Source organism: Etheostoma spectabile, chromosome 22 (genome assembly GCF_008692095.1).
Source record: "Etheostoma spectabile isolate EspeVRDwgs_2016 chromosome 22, UIUC_Espe_1.0, whole genome shotgun sequence".
Lineage (NCBI taxonomy): Eukaryota > Metazoa > Chordata > Actinopteri > Perciformes > Percidae > Etheostoma > Etheostoma spectabile.
The window spans coordinates 17605687-17624770 of record NC_045754.1 but is presented as its reverse complement, the minus strand read 5'-3'; the positions used below and the strand labels follow the sequence as shown (position 1 = coordinate 17624770).

The 19084-nt window shown below is 40.1% G+C and overlaps 2 protein-coding genes across 5 annotated transcripts in view; one reads left to right on the top strand and one right to left on the bottom strand.

Annotated features, from left to right (window-relative positions):
- Positions 1-318: 318 nt before the first annotated feature.
- Positions 319-13849, bottom strand: rec8b (REC8 meiotic recombination protein b). 3 transcript variants are annotated; one of them, XM_032503851.1, is made up of 18 exons: positions 13642-13849; positions 13397-13465; positions 12939-13081; positions 11408-11483; positions 10788-10905; positions 9434-9509; positions 8792-8859; positions 7385-7466; positions 6017-6065; positions 5624-5789; positions 4893-5027; positions 3613-3688; positions 2816-2973; positions 2647-2686; positions 2448-2505; positions 2197-2298; positions 1232-1338; positions 319-913 (listed from the first exon to the last, which is right to left on the bottom strand). In XM_032503851.1, exons 1-18 carry the CDS (start codon positions 13695-13697, stop codon positions 837-839), a joined length of 1656 nt encoding a protein of 551 aa, XP_032359742.1. In that variant the 5' UTR covers positions 13698-13849; the 3' UTR covers positions 319-836. The 3 variants fall into 3 exon arrangements, with proteins under 3 accessions (XP_032359742.1, XP_032359743.1, XP_032359744.1); XM_032503852.1 differs by having other exon boundaries at positions 5627-5789; XM_032503853.1 differs by lacking the exon at positions 1232-1338.
- A 1033-nt stretch (positions 13850-14882) lies between these two features.
- Positions 14883-19084, top strand: part of pdcd6 (programmed cell death 6) — an 18096-nt gene continuing 13894 nt past the window's right edge. For both annotated transcript variants that reach the window (XM_032503867.1, XM_032503866.1), the window contains exon 1: positions 14883-15117. In XM_032503867.1, the coding sequence (XP_032359758.1) occupies positions 15035-15117 (83 nt within the window). In that variant the 5' untranslated portion in view covers positions 14883-15034. The remainder of the gene's footprint in view (positions 15118-19084) is intronic.

Below are 19084 nucleotides of genomic sequence, written 5' to 3'. Positions count from 1 at the left end.
TGTGTGGAGTTATTGAGGCATGAGGTCAGACTGACTGTTGGAGGCAGGGAACTGCTCATGTAACTGTATGTTACATATTTCTCTCTCTCTCTCTCTCTCTCTCTCTCTCTCTCTAAGCAGCAGTCCAGAACAACAAACTATAAGGGTCATGTTTGGTGTCATAAGTTAAAATATGTTTACAGTGATTCTTGAGCCGTTCAAATGAGAGAATACTATGCTAGAAAAATGGAAAAACCTAAATAATATTCTCATAGAAATACAAAGTTTATCAGGGGTCAAAAGGTTTAGTGTGGAAGAATAATTCAAAATCATATGCTGTACTAAGCATAGGCATTTTATTAAAATATTTAAGTTAAAAAGGATTAAAATGCACACAGCAGACAAACGTCATAAAAAGCTTAATTTAAAATCATCAATCACAAATGTTAAAATGTATACAAACTGTAAAAAAAAACAAAAAAAAACTACCAGGTCCAGATGTTAAAAACTTCAATAACAGTATGTACATTTAAATTGTCAACACTGATGAACTCAGTGGGTATAAATAAAAATACAACCATATCAACAAATAACAACCAGATTAAAATGGTTAAAAAATCTTTAAAACACTGCATAAAAGCAAAGTTATGCTTTTCAATGTTTCACCCTTCTAGTAATTTAACAATTCATATAAAAACATTTAACCTGTGTGAATTCTTTTAAATAAAAGATATGAGAGCTGATGATCTCATGCATCTCTAAAAGCCAAAGGAATATTAAATTCATACATTATCCTTCAATACAATAAGACTACTAACTGTACCTCTACAGGACTATAGTGTGTATGCTGTGTGTGTTCACGCGGCCATCCTGATGCAGATGTTACTGAACGGTTCAGTCTGTTGGACAGTCACGTGTCGAGCAGACAGCAGCTCTGGAGAACACAACACATTAATCCCATCGATATGTTTCACTGACTGTTCCTCAGGAGGCCAGTTAGGAGACCTCACTAAAACATACAGCTTACTTCGAACTAGCATCAAAGAGCATCATTAACTGGCAAACGTTTCTAAAATGAAAAGCTCCGTCGTTCATTTTATTATGTCACAGTTAATTCAACACTAACACCTGCGTCATTCCTAAGCTCTCTATGGCTGTCTGCGTACAGTCAATTTCTGAGACATCAATGCTACTCAATGAAGACCAGGACCTTTGTTTATTGTTAGGATAATTAAGCTTTTGAGTTGCTCACCTAGCAGTTTATAGAGTGTGTGTGCTGCAGCGGCGCGGCCGGCCTCCGGGGGCACCAGAGAGTCGAAGGTGACGTCCCCGAACTGCTGCAGGCTGGAGGAGATCCAGCTGCAAAAAACACGAGCAGTGTGTGAGCAGTAGAGCTATGCAATGTATCAATATTATATCGATATCGTGAAATTAGACTAGATATCGTCTTAGAGTTTGGATATCATAATATTGTAATATGATGAAAAGTGTTGTCCTTTCCTGGTTTACAGTAAAGTGATGTTGTTTTCTTATGTTACCAGACTGTTCTATTATGATTATTTATCAAAAATCTCATTGTGTAATTATTTTGTGAAAGCACCAATAGTCAACACTACAATATCATTGCGGTATCAATTTCAAGGTATTTGTATAGAAATATCGTAATATTTGATTAATATTTTCCTCCCTAGTGAGCAGTGATAGGATTCAACCTCTAATATAGTAATAGTGTATAGTTAAAGCATTTGTATTTTTGTGAATTTTACTGATGATATGGAGAGTCTACCCCAGTTCATGCAAATGTAAAATTTCAAGCCAAAAATAATACTTTTATGCTGGTGGTCAATATTCATAAAAAAGGAAGTTTGTGAAAGGGCAACACCGATTTTGATAATGAACAACGAAACACACGGGACCTTTAAAGCAGTTGTCAAACAAAGTAAGGTGTGGGTCAACATGTGATGCCCGGGGGCAACAAGTGTCCAAAACAAAAACAACATGACCATGGAAGTGTTTTATATATAAATATTAGTAATTTCATTTGCCAAAATATTCAATCACATCAACAGTACATCTTGTGGAGAGAACTACCAGAGTCTTTTAACTGGGATTAAGTGTTAGGTTTAAGTTCCAAAGCCGTACGATCACTGTCTTCTTGCGTGTTTCTAAGCTTGCTTGTGTTCTGAATGTGTGTATTGTGTGTATTGTACGAAGTACCTCAGCATGTCCCTTTGTTCTGTGTCAGTCTGAGCCTCGGGCATCTCGATGTTCTCCTCCGCTATGGGATCCATTCGTAGCTGCGCCTCCTCTTGTGGTGACCTACACACACACACACACACACACACACACACACACACACACACACACACACACACACACACACCACACACACACACCACACAAACACACCGATGTCTTTCCTTGTCAATCTAGCTGTCTGTCTGTCCATCTATCCACCTGAGACTTACCATCTGCTGACAGGAGTGATTACATCACTTATGGATTTGTCCTCTTTGGACATGTAGGCTGTTGGCAAACACAAATATAAAGAAACAAACAATTAATGGTTGCAGCTTGAGGCAAATTACATTTTTATTGTCCTGCCGAAACTCATACTCGTAAAAACTGATATATAATGTATCTGAGAAAGAGAGCAAGAAGTCTTACATGAGCCGTCTGCGGGTGGCACTCCTGACTCACTGGATATCTGAGAGAGAGACGGTTTATATCTAATTTGTCTCACCACTGAACTGAACACTCAGTTGGCAAACTTTATTATTATTAGTATTATTATTATAGCCACAGGTTCACAAATATTACCCTCAGACAGACCCACCTCTCGCATGCTTGAGTTCCTCCTCTTCCTCTCTGCCCTGAGTATTTCTCTGTCCTGCTCTGACTCCCCTCTAGCCTCCTCTTCCTCCTCCCCTCTCTGTTGGACGATGGGTGAGGCACACTGTTTCCATAGTGACTGGAGGTCAGCATGGAGGAGGGCTGTAGAGGGGTCAAAGGGCAGGTTTTGGTCAGTATTTTGGATTTTCTTCACCACAGCCTGTGCGACTCACAGACTGCAGTAGAGCACTAGTAAAATGTTTCCCTACAAGGTTGTTGCTGATTAGAAAACTTGCTCACAGTTATGAGTTATACTCTGGGGGCTTTAAAAAGAGCAGTTTCTGCAGAAAGCATATTATCTCTCTGACTGCACGGCAAGTTAGTCTGTCACCTGACCTAACCTATGTTAAGAGGATTAGCCAATGGGGATGAATCTAATTCGCAAACAGGGAATTTGTTTTCCTCAGACATGTATTTATTTATTGGGTTCTTTGCAGATCTACTGCACCACTTGCCAGACACATTCTTCCCATCGCTATTGCTACAGATGTTGTTTTGGTGTTTACGAATGTTGTCAGTGATTCAGAAGGTGGGATTATCTTGGCCATGACACTGAACACCGTTATGTTTTTTTCTTTTCTATCATCTTGTTTAGTTCTGCATCTTGCATGCTTCTTGATCACATTTTCTGATCTTTTCTGGAATTTCATTACAGAGAAAAAGCTAAGAAATAATTTCTAATGTTCAGTCAATATGTTTTTTTTCTACAGCCAGGTGTGAAGTGTAGCACTTAGCACTGACATCCACAGGGGGCGCTGAAGAGCTGAGCAGGAGCGGCACTCTTGGTCAAGAAGGGCAAGTCCAGCAATACCTCAGGCTGAGAGGAAGAACAAAAAATTAGCTTAATGGAACAGTTTCAAGTAGAATTTTTGCTTTTTTTTCCTCCACAGTGTTTTCAGAGTAACACAGGGGGGGAGGGAGAGAGAGGCGAGAGAGGGGGGGGGGGGGGGGGAGTGGAGGCAGGGTGTGGGGTGGGGGGGGGCTGGGGTGGGTCGTGGGGCGGGGGGGCGGGGAGGGGGGGGTGGGGCGGGGGGGGGGCGGGCCGGCGCGAGGTGGGGGGGGGGGGGGGGGGGGAGGGGGGGGGGGGGGGAGGGGGGGTGCCCCACGGGGCACACACACGGGGTAGGGTGCAGGGGGTGGGGGGGGGGGGGGGGGGGGTAAAAGCCATCGATGGTGCCTCGAAGGAAATTAAAGAAAAGAGGAAAGAAGTAAGAAAAAGGAAGGCAATAAAATCAATGAGTGCTATCCCAGTGGGCTTAGAGAGCAGGAAGAGAACTGGAGAGGTGGAGTTTAATTAACTGAGTAGACACTTTAAATGGCAAGTCTTTGATTACAGATGGGCAAAGACTGAAAATTCATTTGGTCAGTGTCAGTGAACCCTTGATCCTCTTCAGTGTATGTATGTGTCTAAATAGAGTTTATTTAGTGTTTGTGTATGTGTGTTCAAGTCATGACGTGTTTGAGAGGGAACAAAGGGCTGTTTTTAATCGGCTGGTATGTGTGTGAGATCCCCAAAAAGCCTAAATAACTCCAGAAACTGAGAACAGAGTAAAAAAAGGAAGCAGAATATGGTGCACATTAGCCTACAAGGGATCCAAACCTGACTTCAAATAGCTGAACTATTTTAATAATATAAATATTGCAATTTGAGTCAGTGGATCCACGTAGCGTTTTCCCACTGCTGGTAACAGCTCGACTCGACGCCCCGACACCTCCGTTCTCCACTGCAGGTTTTAGTACCGCCTCAGCGTGGCTGGTCGTCATAGCGCCACCGCAGGAAACTGCCGTGACCTAAGACGACGCACACACCGAACGTCGAAGGTGTGTTGCTTTAGATTCTCGGCATGTGGCTGTTGTCTGAAGACACAAAGAAGCTGGAGGCCAATCAGTAGTCTGCAGGTTTTCACGTCAACTTTTGGTATCGCCTCACCTCGCTTGGAACCTCGACGGAGGTGATACTAAAAAAAGTACTCGTTGGCAGATACATACATTGCATGACACATCTCAGTGTGCTTCTGTACCAGTTCCAGTGTCTCCACCAGAGGGTTGGTGATCTGTTCCTTCATGGCCCTCTCCGATATCTGGACCTGAGGGTCGGCAAAGACCAGCTGACGCCTGCGACGTCCGCCGGGCTTCCTGAGAGGAGGAACCCCCACCTGAGGGCAGAGTGAGAAACACACAGCGTTGGTTCTATTAAAGGACATCGCACTCCAGCTCACAAACTGGAAATTATGAAGCCACACACACACACACACACACACACACACACACACACACACACACACACACACACACACACACACACACACACACACACTTTCCATTACTTGTTTCCAAAATGAAACTGGTTGCTCATGAGTCACTATGTGGAATGCTATTCAAGGTTGATGACAACAATCACAACAGCAAACACCTTGTCACTGCCACCTCCGTGGTCCCTACACTTTGGACATGATGTCATGTATTTGGAATATACATTAAAACATTTTTAAAGGAGATGCACTATAATTGGATTTAATTGTTTGTATTTTCCATGTAGGCACTTAATAAAAGACAAAGTAAAATGAATGAATTAAAGTTAGAGCGAATGAAATGACAGGGTGTCTCCAAAACATGTTACTTCTTAGGAGTACGACACAATAACTCTGTTCACACTCAAGACCCACTGTAAAACGTTCACTATTTCCATTTTGCACAATACGCAGATAATGCTGAAGAAACCCGTGAACAGACAGCATCACCCATGTCTCACCACGTCATAGGAACCTTCTGTTGCTCTGTCTCCCTCTGATGGCATGGCAACCTGCAGCGGAGTCATCTCAAAGTCTCTAGCTGCCAGAGGACGCTCGACAGGGTGAGCCGACTCCTCGCCTGGCAGCCACACACTCTGCTCGGCTCCCAGCAACGTCTCCTTCAGCCTGGATACGACACACACAGTAAAAAAAAAACAACTAAATGTTAACCTACAAATACATATATTAGTATACTCATTTACTGCAGTGTGTTTTAAATCTTTCTTGAAACTACAGAACGTGGCAATGTTGTAGCACAGTACACAAAGGCAGACTGGCATATCATTATAAAGCTTACATACACCCTGAGCTCTGTCGCTACTGTTAAGGACTGACAATCACAAAAGACTCACAGGTCAATAGAGGACATGGCTCCCAGGTCTGTCTGCCGGTCCTCCACTTCTGTTTAACAAACATTACGCACGGTGTCACAATGTGACACAACACATGGACACAAAGAAACAGATTTTCAAGTGAACCCATTTCCCCAAAACAAACTCATCTGTAAAAAGCTTAGTAACCATGAAATAAACACACATTATTGACGAGAGTGGTTTACAGCAAGCAGTCATTCATCAGAATCATTTCTAATGCCAAATCAATGATTCTGATGAATGAATATTTAAAAAACTAAGAACGGACTGTCAACCACGTTATGAGCGTTGGTGTTACATAGTCTGTCCACCAGGTGGCGCACCACAACGTCCCTGTGGGCAACACTGATTTATTTATTTTTGTTAACTCAAACTTTGTTTTATATCTTAAGTTTGTATTTTTATACATTTTATTTATCAAAACTTTAACATATTTTGACGTTCCTCTGTTCTGTTGTGACAATAAAAGAAATTGTCATCATATTATTTTATTGAGAACTCAAATACAAATAACTAATGTCAGGGAAATCTGTTTTGTGTTTTGTAATGCGTTTCAGGATTTTTCTTTTTTTTTTTTAAATAAATATATATTGGGATTTCGGATTTTGAAATAACCAAATATTCGTATCGTATCGGTCAGGCTCTATTTGTGAGTCGAAATAAGTGCGTTGGTGCGGCAAACAACAGAATGTGTTTGCTCCCCCCGGCTCACCCCCTCTGTCAAAGCCCAAAAAATACACAGATGAACAGGTGAAGCAAAACAAGTGTTACCACTTCCGTTCAAACCGCAAGGAAGACACCCACCACCAACAGTATAAGTGCACAATAAATTAATCAATAAATATTATAAACGAGACCATAAACAACCTACAATACATGGCTCCTACACAGTCTTTCCCAAACTTAGATGTTCTCCTGAAAATAAACCTTTTCTCTCTGGCAGCAAAAGCACTCACAGAGTACCAATTGCTATATATTTTTTTCAATTACAGCACTGGCACAAAGAATTTGACCTGGTTGACTGATGCAGACCCGTTCCCAGAGAGGAACACACTGTGGGAATAATAATCTAGACCAGAGGCTCTCGAAGTCTGGACCAAGCGTTATTTTGTGGAATGTGTAAAATGTTCTGAATAAATTATGATTTAAATAATTATTATTTACTTAATGTAAATAGAATGAAAAGGTTTGGACTTTTTTACAACGTACATAAATATTTAATAGACACAAAGAATAAGAATATGTTTCAGAATCCCTAAACTAGACACTTCACACATCTTTAAATTTGATACAAATGACATCATACTAAACAACTTAAACACTAAGAGACGTATGCGACGCACACACCTCCACGGAACTGGTCAGGCTGGTCCATCAACAAGTCAATCTCTCTGGCTGTGGCTTCAGGAAGGTCATCTCCCTCAAAACACTGATCCAGAAGGAGAGTGACAACAAAGGTAAAGAATAAAGAGAAGAGGATAGAAAACAAACACCAGCAATGGGGTTTGGCCTGTTTAGTGTCCATAGTGATAAATAATGGAAGTAAAGTAAAGTCAAACAGCAGTAAAATGCAGCAACCACAAAAACAAAAGCATTTATAAATAAATTACTAAACTAAAGCCAAGGGGCAGACATGCGCGTGGGGGGGGGGGAGGAGGACAACAACAGATATGTGAGCAGCATATCTGAGTGTGGGCAACTGTGAGTGCAGGCTGATATAATTAAGTCAGATCGTATCAAGCCAACATTGTCTCGGTCAGCTGATGAGGCTTCAGGAGGAGCATTAGCAGTCGCTAAGTGACACAATGAGGAGCCCTAACAGTGTGTGGAGGTGCTGTTGGACTCAGACTTGCTGTAGTCAAACTACATCATAACAGGACTCTGCCTTCTTTAAAGCACTGTGGACATTGAGAGGTGAATCCGGGACAATCAGTTAGGCATCAGAGGCCTGTACTACAAATCAAGATCAACGTGTCCTGGATTTATTTCAGTTGCCTGGCTTCACCTAACCTAACAACCGCGGCTGCGCACAAGCTGTGTCACGAGGATGGTTAACAACTAGTTCAATCAACCCAGGGTTTCCCAATCCAGCAATGCGCATTCACATAAAAGAGGTGGTGTTTGCAAAGCGTGACCAATCACAAACATCTACCAGAGATGCATATTTGACATGAGAAGAGAAAACTGTAATTCTATTTCCTCTAGCCTCTAGCTCACCCTAGTAAGATCTAGAATCGGACCTGTGGCCCTTTGCCTTTCTTGTCTATCCACTGTCTCTCAAAAATAAAGGGAGAAAGCCCCCCAAAAATAATCTTAAAAATATGATAGAATTATATACTAGGACTTAACAATGTGAGGGAAAAATCTAATTGTGATTATTTTGACTGATATTGCGATTGAGATATGGTTCACGATATTGGAGGGAATGGTCATTTTTGTATAATTATTCTCATTTTCATTGAAAATTATCCAAATTAAATTATAGTGTGATTTTTTGCAAGGATCTGTACCAAACAAGGATTTTCCTTAGTCTATAGGATACGATTTGTAGGATGGGACGTCTCTGCAGCACCACAATATGTAATTTAGAATATTGCTGACAGGGCGAGCAGCTAAACTTGTGACAAAGACCTTAACTAAAGCTGTTGTGGGCACACAGTCCACATCCCAGCTCAAGGATTCACCAGGACACCTGATGTACCTAAAATGATGACTGGGAGGTTTCCTGAGCCTGCACTGTGACAGGGAGTTTACCTCAGCAGCTGTGATGACAAACTGCTCCTTCTCTCTCAGGGAGATGGCAGCTGGAGGCGACCTGAAACCTGTTTGACACAGCAGAAGGAATTAGAATGTGAGACTAGCTGAGACATCATTCAAGTGTCTATAGCACAAAGAAAAACAGACAGGACATCCAAATCTGGGGCTGGGTTTAGGCTGGGACTGATGCATTTTTTAATTCAACATGTGCAGTTAAGTCGCTGATGACAGAAAATGTATTCTCAATTTTCCTAACAGGAATGGAAATAGCAACCTCTCTGTGCCAGAAGTTTATATTTAGAAGAAAATCTATTTATGGAATCTAAGCCAATCAACTGACCCATTTCTAAAACCTCTGAAGATTGTGAAATTCTCTTGAGTGGAAACATGCATAATGTTGCCACAACCACTATTACAAATCATAATAATCCGTATTCTTAATTAAAGTAGGTTTATTCAAAGTACATAATCACAAGTGTCCCAAAACAAGAAACTATCTTTGCCATAGAGTAAGTTGTGTCCCATTTTCAGATGAGGTTTCTTTCAAAGGAATTATGATATCTTTGGTATTGAAGTGTGGTGCCACACCTAAAATGGGACACAGCTAAAGTCTTTCAAAGGTTGAAATATCAGACTCACCCTCGGTGTCAAGTGAAGTGTAGGACCTGGGCACCAGGGAGTGCTGTGAACCTGCCTCTCCAGTCGCCAACATTGGCTAGAAATATACATTACAAATATTATATAACAGGCAGAATACTGAAACAGATTTAGTTTTCATTTCATTCCAGAGTTTGCACTGAGCCTAAAGAAAACGGCCTTGTTGTGACCAAAATGTGTTGCATGTAAGCATAAGGCTGCAGTTTTTAACGACCAAACTGATTCAGAGGTAATGTCGTTTCTTTTTTTCTTATTTTGCTTCCAGCCAGCCTCATACCTGATGCACTTCCTTGTGTTTCAAATATTGAAACACAAACGGTATCTAAATACACTGCAGTTTCTCACTTGCATCCTAAAAGCCAATCTAGTTTAGGGATCCTTTAAATTCATGATAGTACCAAATTAATTATTTTCAGATTTAGGTCCCCATGTTATGTAGTCTTAACCTTGCTTTAAGTCACACATGGTATTTCTACAGTGAAAAGATCACAAGGAGGGCAAAGTTCAGCCATTTACAGCACAGAGACTGAGTATGCGTTACGTTGTGAATCACTCTCTGACATGTAACAATACCAATGCTAGTATGGAGGGATATTCCACATATGCAATGTTAGAATGTTAGACCTGGACTTGTGTTCAAGGCCAAGACATAATGACTCACTTGTGGCAGTTTATGATTTATCAATGATTTGACAATGAGCGGAAAAAGCTGAGATGTTGTAGATTTGTAATTTAGGAGGTGTGGGGAAAACCCTGAAAAGTAACATGACAAGAGCATAGTTTATCAGGAGATAATATGCAGCTGTAGAGAGCCTAGGATATTTCCTTTAGATCGCTGTGGTATGGGTGTGTTAGCTCTATGTGTGGTTAGAAACGCTCACTTGTTGCAGCTGAGTATTTGTGCTGAATGTGGCCAGATCCTACTTACTATGACGTTACTGTGTTCTGAGACATCTACAGTTTTGTATACTAGGGTACAGAGTACATGTCTTGTGTACTTAATGTAGAGTATATTGTGTCAAGTTTGTTATGCACTGCATATGTAGTTTATTGGGTTACCTCAAACTACTACTACCATGGGTCATTGTAAATACTGTACCACTATGATTAGAACAGTTGTATTTAAACCTGCTACATCCATCCAGCCAGCTCATGTTTACAAAGTAAATATTTGATATAAAGTGCAGGATACCGACTGTGTACAAGCAGACTTGACATTTGTTGAGTTTTGTTGTGCTTCACTACAGAAACAGACGTTAGTCTTCTCCCCGTGTAGATTACCTGCCATATTTCAGACGTGAGAGCCACACCAACACATGCAGTGTAGTTAATGTACCTGGTGTGTTTTATAGGGGCTGGGCAGCTGGTGTGATGCCATGAGCCCGAAGAAGGGGTCCTGAGCTCCCTCAGCCTCCTCCATCACGTACAGGCTGTCGGGCACATTCAAGGCCAACCTGCCGGATGAAGAGTGGGATACATGCCAATGTTAGGAATCAAAATATTAAAACACCACACGTGTTCAGTGCTGCACAGGCTAATGCAACACTATGCATACTTTTAACTTAGCTGTTGGTTTCATGGACTTATAAAATAATAATAAAAACTACTAGAATAAGATTAACACAGAGCATTTTTTTAGTGCAGAATGTTTAAAGATAAATTAAAAAAACAAGAGCTTGAACATTCTCTACTCTGACAGCGGCTTATTCAAAATTTATGAAGCCATTCGCATGAAAGTAGCTCAATTAGTCCATTAGTCACTCAATAAAACACCACCATCTCCTTTGCAGTCTTTATTCCCTAAAAAATCTCCCACATAAATATTCTACCAGACACTTCGGAGCTCAGACTTTCCAAAACACGTACAACCTTTGCACAGCTTAAAATGTTAGGCGCCCAAGTATACAAAACACTCTTCCACTGATGATAAAACATGTTGTGTGTGAGTGTGCAGACCTGTCAGGCTCAACCATGTCGATATTTATGCATTTTTTAGAGCGCAGCAGGCGGTCAATGATCTGTTGAATCTCCTCTGGAACATAGAAAAGGGGTTATAGGTTTTCACACAAACGTCATAAAGTGCAGTTATTTTTTCACATTTAAGTCAATGTCTAAAATAGCTGCCATAGCAAGCCAATCCTCATCCCGTACTCATAATGTAGGTGACCACATGACCATTCTGGCTCCTCCCCTCACAAGAGGAGAAGGCAATGAAGGGAACAAGTAGTCATCAAATGGTACTTTCACTGTTGGTCTTGTTAAGGTCACTTAAAAGCTTATTATGCATAAACTTTGGGTTTATTGAAATCCACACCCTATTCTGGACTAACAGAAATAAGACAGTGGAAAATTCACAATTTTAAAAGATCATATTATAAACATTTGAGAGAACAAACTCCACCACGCCATGCATATGAAATACAGCATTAACATATTATGTACTCTCAATTGCAGGCGACAGCTTTTTGGAGCTTCTATTCTATTCTACTGATTTATAAAATGAAATACTGTAGACAGCCAACAGTGAATGCTTTCTTGGCTTCTCCTCCTCCTGTATCATTATGCATCGTAATACATTGTTTTCATCAACCATGACAACAGCATGATTGTGAATCTGTCGGATGCAATATCAGTGTCAGGGTGTAATTTAACACCAGATGATTACAGACTGCTGAGACACTGAGTTTGATGATATTGCATTCAGCAGCTCTAAATTAGCTTCTAAATCAGACTTGCCACAAGGATTTTTGAAAGCGAAGAAAGAGATTTTTACATTTAGCCTAGCAACTGACAGAGACATTTTGTCTGTTTTCACATTTCACCTGAGCTTACCTTAGAAAGCTGCCGAGCAGAAAATATTGTTGATTGTTGAACTAAAGCTCATCCTGCATTGTGACTGTATTTTATGCAAATGTATAAGTAAGAAAATGATTCCCTTGTGTTAACCCAACTTACCTCAACTCTTCCACGTTATAAACTTCTGCCACAGCAAATGAATGTACACTGTGTGGGTTTCATATTCATAAGCCTCTATTGTTTTTTAGGGATGGGAATCACCAGACACCTCCCGATATGATATCACCACGATACAATATTATTGCGATTTTACACATATTGCAATATTCTGCGATATACTGCAATTTATTACCTTTTTTTACCAACTTCTAATTTTTCCCAATTTCAAATGATGTCCCCAAAAGGAAACTTTGTCAACAAGATACATTTCTCTGTTTGTTCATATCACTTCAAATTATTTTAGCAAAATGGGATTGTCAAGCAGACAAACTGACCAACACATACAGTATATAATAAAAGATTGATACTTGGCCTGTGTATCGATATAGTAATGCCACTGTAAATATCGATTCCCCCCCCCCCCCCACCGTTTTTTTGTCTCTAGCAAAAATATGAAAGTATATTGTGTGTAGACAATGTAGCCTGGAGGAGAGTAACAACTGGTGTTTCAGTCCTTGCTGGTTTCCCTTACCGAGCAGGAAGCCACACTGCCTGTGGTAGACTACAATCACTCCATACTGCAGCTGAGAGGACAGGTAGAGAGAGAACCGAGGCTTCGGGAGGTTTTGTTGCGGTGGGGGAACCTTAGCTCTCACATAGTCCAAAATGTCTCCGCTGTAACAACATAGCACATGTTCAAATCCTCTACTGGTTAAATACAAGCAGATGAGAATACCTTTAACGTTACATCAAACTAACGTTAGACCACAAGCTGCTAAAGATGCATTTATGCAATTATATTAACAATCCAAAGTAATAACGTTAAATGAGACATGGATAACTGGTGACAAAAAAAAGTATACTAAAAAATAACAATATTTAAAGGTCATACAGAAATGAAACTCGTATTTTTATCTGGCCTAAGTTGCTGGTGACAGAACCAGACAGATGAGGTAGCTAACGTTAAGCTAACACTAGAGCCATTCTTACCATGTTCGATTGACATTGACTTTGAGAAGCTCTCTGCGAGTTATCCTGATACCTTTAGTGGCTGCCAACCTGAATAACAGAACACATTTAAACAATGTAGATAAAAAAAGAAACCTTTGCTGACAGAATAATCTGTAACGGAACAGTGGTTAAAAGTTTTTGTGGTATATTAGCTTGTAAGTTAGCTAGCGGTAGCTAAATTAGACCATATCCAATGGCCAATTTTACCGTAGTTTCTAGCTTACCAGATTGTGGCAAAACATCCGGTATGGCGATGGAGGACATCTGGGTAGTAAAACATGTTTCTTTTTTTAGCAGATACTTAGAAGAAAATGGAATTTATTTATATAATGGTAATTGTAAAATATTAAAAGCCTGTCGAGTTGCACCAAAGAGACTAGCTAGACCGTCTTTTGTTGCGCCACGACTTTCCCGCGTCAAAATCACAGTGGACCAATCAGTTTGAAAGATTTATCAAATTGAAAATAAACACTCGTGATGCATTCAAGGAAAGGTGGAAAATTGACTTTTAAGTGGTATTAGTGTTTTAATGAAGTTGGGGGTTGAGATAGCTACAACTTCTTTTTTTACTTAATGTTGAACAGTTACATGTACATATTCGTTTCTGTATTCGTTATGTTATAAATCAAAAAATCAATTTCTAACTCTGATTTATTTTTACAGTTATGTCCATGAGTGAAAATATCAGCAATTAGTAATATGGTACATACTTAGCAGTGGTGGAAAGTAGGCTACATTTAACCTTATTCAAGTACTGTTGTCTACTGGGGTAACTTACTTGTAGCCTACTGCTTGTTAATCATCAAAAATAATATTTCAATAATAAAAAGAATTCACAGCTTGGGACATTCTGCTTAGTGACTACTTTTACTTTGTGTCGCTAATACTTGCTGTACAATCATAGACCGTTAATACTAATGTGTACAATAATGAACATGCTGAGTTTACTTACTGCAGTAATTTGATAATGTGGTAACATGCTATTCTTCGTCCACCACATAGACTATAGATATAGATATTATGATTAATACATATACAGTCTATGGTCTACCACTACAAATCAGCTTGACAAATTATGGAAATATTCAAGTTTAAGATGAATCATCATACATATTTTTCTAGGCGGAAAAGGGAGATTTTTATAGTAAAACTACTAAAAAATGACAAACGTCTCTCATCTGTTAAAGAATAAATGAGTAATAACCACAGGGACACATGACTATAGCTTGGAGTTGTCTTTTATATTGAATTCATTTCACGGAAAAATATTTTATTTATTTCAAAAAGCCTTTCTCTTCGCTTCTGAAGGAAGAGGAAATGTTAAATATTTGTTTTCTAATTTTAACATCACTTTTGGTAACGTTAGCCTAATTATAATATTACCATTAGTTAAAATGTTTGTACTAAAGAGTGTTAAAAAAGAAAGTGACGTCACCCTCCTTATGGGAAGTGTTGACTGATTGGCCACGCCTCTGTGCGCGAGGAGGCTGGCAGGAACGTTCAACGTGAACGTCGGGTGGACTTGAGTCTGATTCGGCTTAGTCAAGAAACTACACCAGAAGGAAATACGGTCTGTCGGTGTTACTTGCTCAATTTTGACAGAGCATTCCCTTTAAAATGGCGTATCACAGTCCATACAGAGCTCCCCCGCACATTAACGCGCCTCCGGACCAGAGTTTTCTGTGGAATATCTTCCAGAGGTGAGTGGGGTAAAGGCGGGTTGTTTCGCTGCTGTCTGCCTGTCTCTCACTCCGCTCCGCATTGTAGCGCGAAGAGGAAGAGCTTGGGGCTGGGTGGTGGTGATACGTAATGCTTCATTCACAGCTCGTTTTTTTTTGTCTTTACTAAAATGTCCTTATTACTGTCATTTTGTCTGAGAGCAGTGTTTTGCAGTCAAATATAGTCTAAGGTTAGCTTTCAGTTGCGGAGCTTCCTGGAAAATACTAATGCACACTGACAACACGCATAAACAGCTATTCACGTCACTCAGCCTGTGTGCCAGTCACAGAGCTTTATGACGTCTGTATTCATTGGCGTTAAATTGTCTTTACATTAAGTCACAGGCAATCAGCTGGCTCAATCCGTTAACGGTCTCCTAGAGCAATCTGAGTTTAGAAACTGGGGTCCTAGGACCTCCAAGAGTCCTTGAAGGCTTCTGTTCTGGGTTTTTCCAGCTGAAAAGAGAGCCAGTTCAATTTCAGATTACCCATTTAAAGATAGAAATATGAAAGAATATTACATGAAGGAATGTTTCTGCTGCCTGTGTCTCCACCATATCAAGTCAGTAGTGGAAAATCCTCTTAAAATGGGGGGTTTCCTAAAAAGATTCTGACAGTTGTTAGTCTACATGACGCAGTGTGTATTTAATATATGGGAGGCTGACTTAAATATATTGGAAACCTCTGTCCAGCATAATAATGTATTATTTGATTTTAAACTGATGTTACACTGTCAGTGGCGGTTTTCAACCACTGACAGTCATCAATTTCACCATAGCCTGAGTCAAAAGTGTGTCAGCAGCTGGAAGGTCACAGTAGTAGGCAGAGAGGGAAATAGTTGATGCTATGGCCCCTGGTAATAGTAAGCTATAGAGTTATGTAATACTGCAGATAATTTTTTCCTACTGCTTTGATTTCTTACAACATTGAGATTCTGCAAGCATTGCTAGGCTTAAAGCACCCTTAACAAATTATTAATGTATTGTGCAAAGCGTCTTAGAAATCAGTTTGGATGTACACCTTATGTCCCATATACAGTATAGCATTCTTTTTTTTTTCTTTGTTTATATTTGTCTCTCTCACATTCCTTTCATCCACAGTCACACAAACAACGCTTTTGACTTATGACTGAGTCACCATCACTTAACGTCAAACAAACAAAAAAAATATGACTTTCATGAACACACACAGTCATCCCTCATATGAGTATTGTGCTGCCTCATCTGCTGCTCCTGGAAAATATCTGGCAGAGCGGTGCTGGAATTCCCTCAGTCATGTGTTCAGATTCAATAGAGCATAGTTGGGGGAAGGCCTCTCAATCTGTGTCACGCAACCACACACACACACACACACACACACACACACACACACACACACACTTAACATTTTGTGACTCACCGTTCCACTCTTGCACCGTCCGTGGGTGTTCATTTGATGTGACTCTCTTTATCCTGTCTAATCATGAGTGTGTAATGTCAGGAGAAGAAACAGAGTCATTTATTCTCAACATGTTTTTTAAGGTAGGCTGCAGTGCTTTATTCAGCCTCAAGTTTTGTCATTTAAAAAAAAAAATATATATATATATATATATATATATATATACTGTATATATTCCATTTCAGGACTTGACACTGGATGAATCATAAGTAAATCAATCCCTCCTGTATATGCTTTCTAAATAATGGCTTTGGTATGACAAAAATGCTTGCACCCAATCCTGTACAGAGTCAAGAACAACATCAGGCTTTCAGTGGCTTCTACAGTGCTGCTCATGAGTACAGGAACCCCTGCTTAAGTTGACTAAAAAGAGGAATACAAAAAAATCCTCTTTTGGAAATTGAACTTATTGCCTTAATTTAAAAATTAAAGAAAAATCCAACCTTTAAAGACACCAATTGACTTTGTGAATGATTCATGTATTGTAAATAAATACATTTTCTTCCTTAAAATACAGAACTAAATTAGCCCCACATCATCACATATCCTTCACCATACCTAAAGAGTGGCACGGGGTTCTTTCCATAAAATCATCTCTCAATGCCACTCTCTAGGTATAGTGAAAGGTATGTGATGATGTGGGGTTATTTTAATTCCTAAGGCCAAGGGAACTTTATCTTGTTTTTAGTCAACTTAATCAGGGGTTCCTATGAGCAGCACTGGAGATCAACAGTACAGATGTGTTGCTATGCAAGCACAACAACATGTTCACTGACTCTCTGCTACTGCTGGATGAAAACTAAACATTTTGGAAATGACAACATATTCAAACCCAGTTTGAAACCCTGTTAGTATCAAATTAGAACTTGCAGGAAGAACATTTGGTTAATCTAGAGTAGAAACAAAGCCGTGATGACTAAATCCACAACTTGGACCATGAGTCAAACAATTTAGGAATACAAAAAAATAGAAATGGAAACTGACTGTTTTGGACACTAGGACTTAAGGTTCTGTTAATGTAGCTTTAATTTGGACATTTCTTTCCGTTATGGGAGCCACAATTACATTGCCTATGTGGAAAGTAGGGCGAGCTTTGTTCCGCGAGCCATATTCCAAACTGATTGCTCAATAGGAAACAGTGAAACATGGGAAAATCTGAGCAGAATAAATGGAGCCATGGTGTTTTATGTCATCCTGCTGTTTTACCTAAAAGTTCTGTATTTGACAGCGTGAAGATGGACACACCAGATGGTCCACTGTCTGTGCTGCAGGGAAGAGAGAGTTTAATGATGTTTTCACTTACGTCGAGGTCTATGACGTAACTTTACCTGAGGCTGCCTGAGTGAGTTGGTTAGAGGTAGAGGAAAGGAGAGGAGGAGGGAGAAAAGGGGAGAGCTTATTCTGAACACACATACTTCTTTGAGTTCATCTATCAGTGTTTGGTGAAGGTTATGTGCCCCCACTGCTTGCATCAACCCAACCACTCCTCACTTTCAGTGTGACAAAGCTCTCATTTATGGAGGCATGCTGAGAGCTGTTTCTCTCTTCAAGGAGAGCAGTCAGGTCTCCTTATGTTTGGTTTTCTTTATTTAAGTGGGGAAAGGTAAAGCAGATTTATAGCTGATCACGGTATAGACAGCCACGAAGGCTGCAAATATGGAGATATAACCTCACAGAAAGCGTTACAGCTGGGAGCGGAAAACCAGCCCGCAAAGCCAGCACTGGGCCGGGCCTGAGGTTTTTTTTCCTGAAGAGGGGTTCCCGGTCTCCTCCCCTCCCTCTTCTTCTCTGCTGGTATTCAGCTTGTGTCTATTAAGTGTGCTCAACAGAAACAGACAGGTTGGGCCAGGCAGGTTGCTAAGAAACAACTGAGTCACTGGATGTTTGACTAAGACTACAACTCCTTCATTTTGTGTCACAGTCCAGCCTCTTAATGTTTTTTTTCTCTGGATCTCAGAGAAAGACTCTTGGCTGAAATCTGTAAATGTATCTTAATAGCTACATTGTCGGCTGCTTTGTATTTATGGAGATGGTGTAACGGGGAACAGGGACTTCACAAGGATTGAAAGATGGGGGGGGGGGGCTTAGCCCTGAGGCTATGCAAAACTTTCCCTTGCAAAATCTTACTTACAAACTCTGTTAGCTTTTAGATACATCAAAGCTGCATGGGGGGGGGGGTTACTTAGGCCAGGAAAACACACTACTCCAGTCAGGCATGAACTAGCTCGTTGCAATATGGTTGACAAGGATCCTATTTAAAGGATGTCTGAATTTAATAACCTGATGGCAAGATGAATAGTTCTAGTATGTGTATATATATGTACTGTATGTATGCTCTTGTACAGCCTAATCTACATTTAGGTACCATCCACATACTTGTTTAATTTATTACAGCAAATGAATGCAGAATGTAAAGTTGGTCAGAATAAGCATACATCATAAATATTATGAAATAATTTAGTTTAGGCTATGCCTTGCCTAGACCTGCCAACAAATGCATGTTAGAACCCCC

Bases quoted from the DNA above. Each gene is read 5' to 3' on its own strand.
- rec8b (XM_032503851.1), bottom strand. From the start codon at position 13,697: ATGTTTTACTACCCAGATGTCCTCCATCGCCATACCGGATGTTTTGCC. The intron at 7,467-8,791 runs GTAAACTCCCTG...CTTCTGGATCAG, and splicing joins TTGTCATCACAGCTGCTGAG to TGTTTTGAGGGAGATGACCT. The intron at 2,506-2,646 runs GTAAGACTTCTT...GTTTGCCAACAG, and splicing joins GCCACCCGCAGACGGCTCAT to CCTACATGTCCAAAGAGGAC.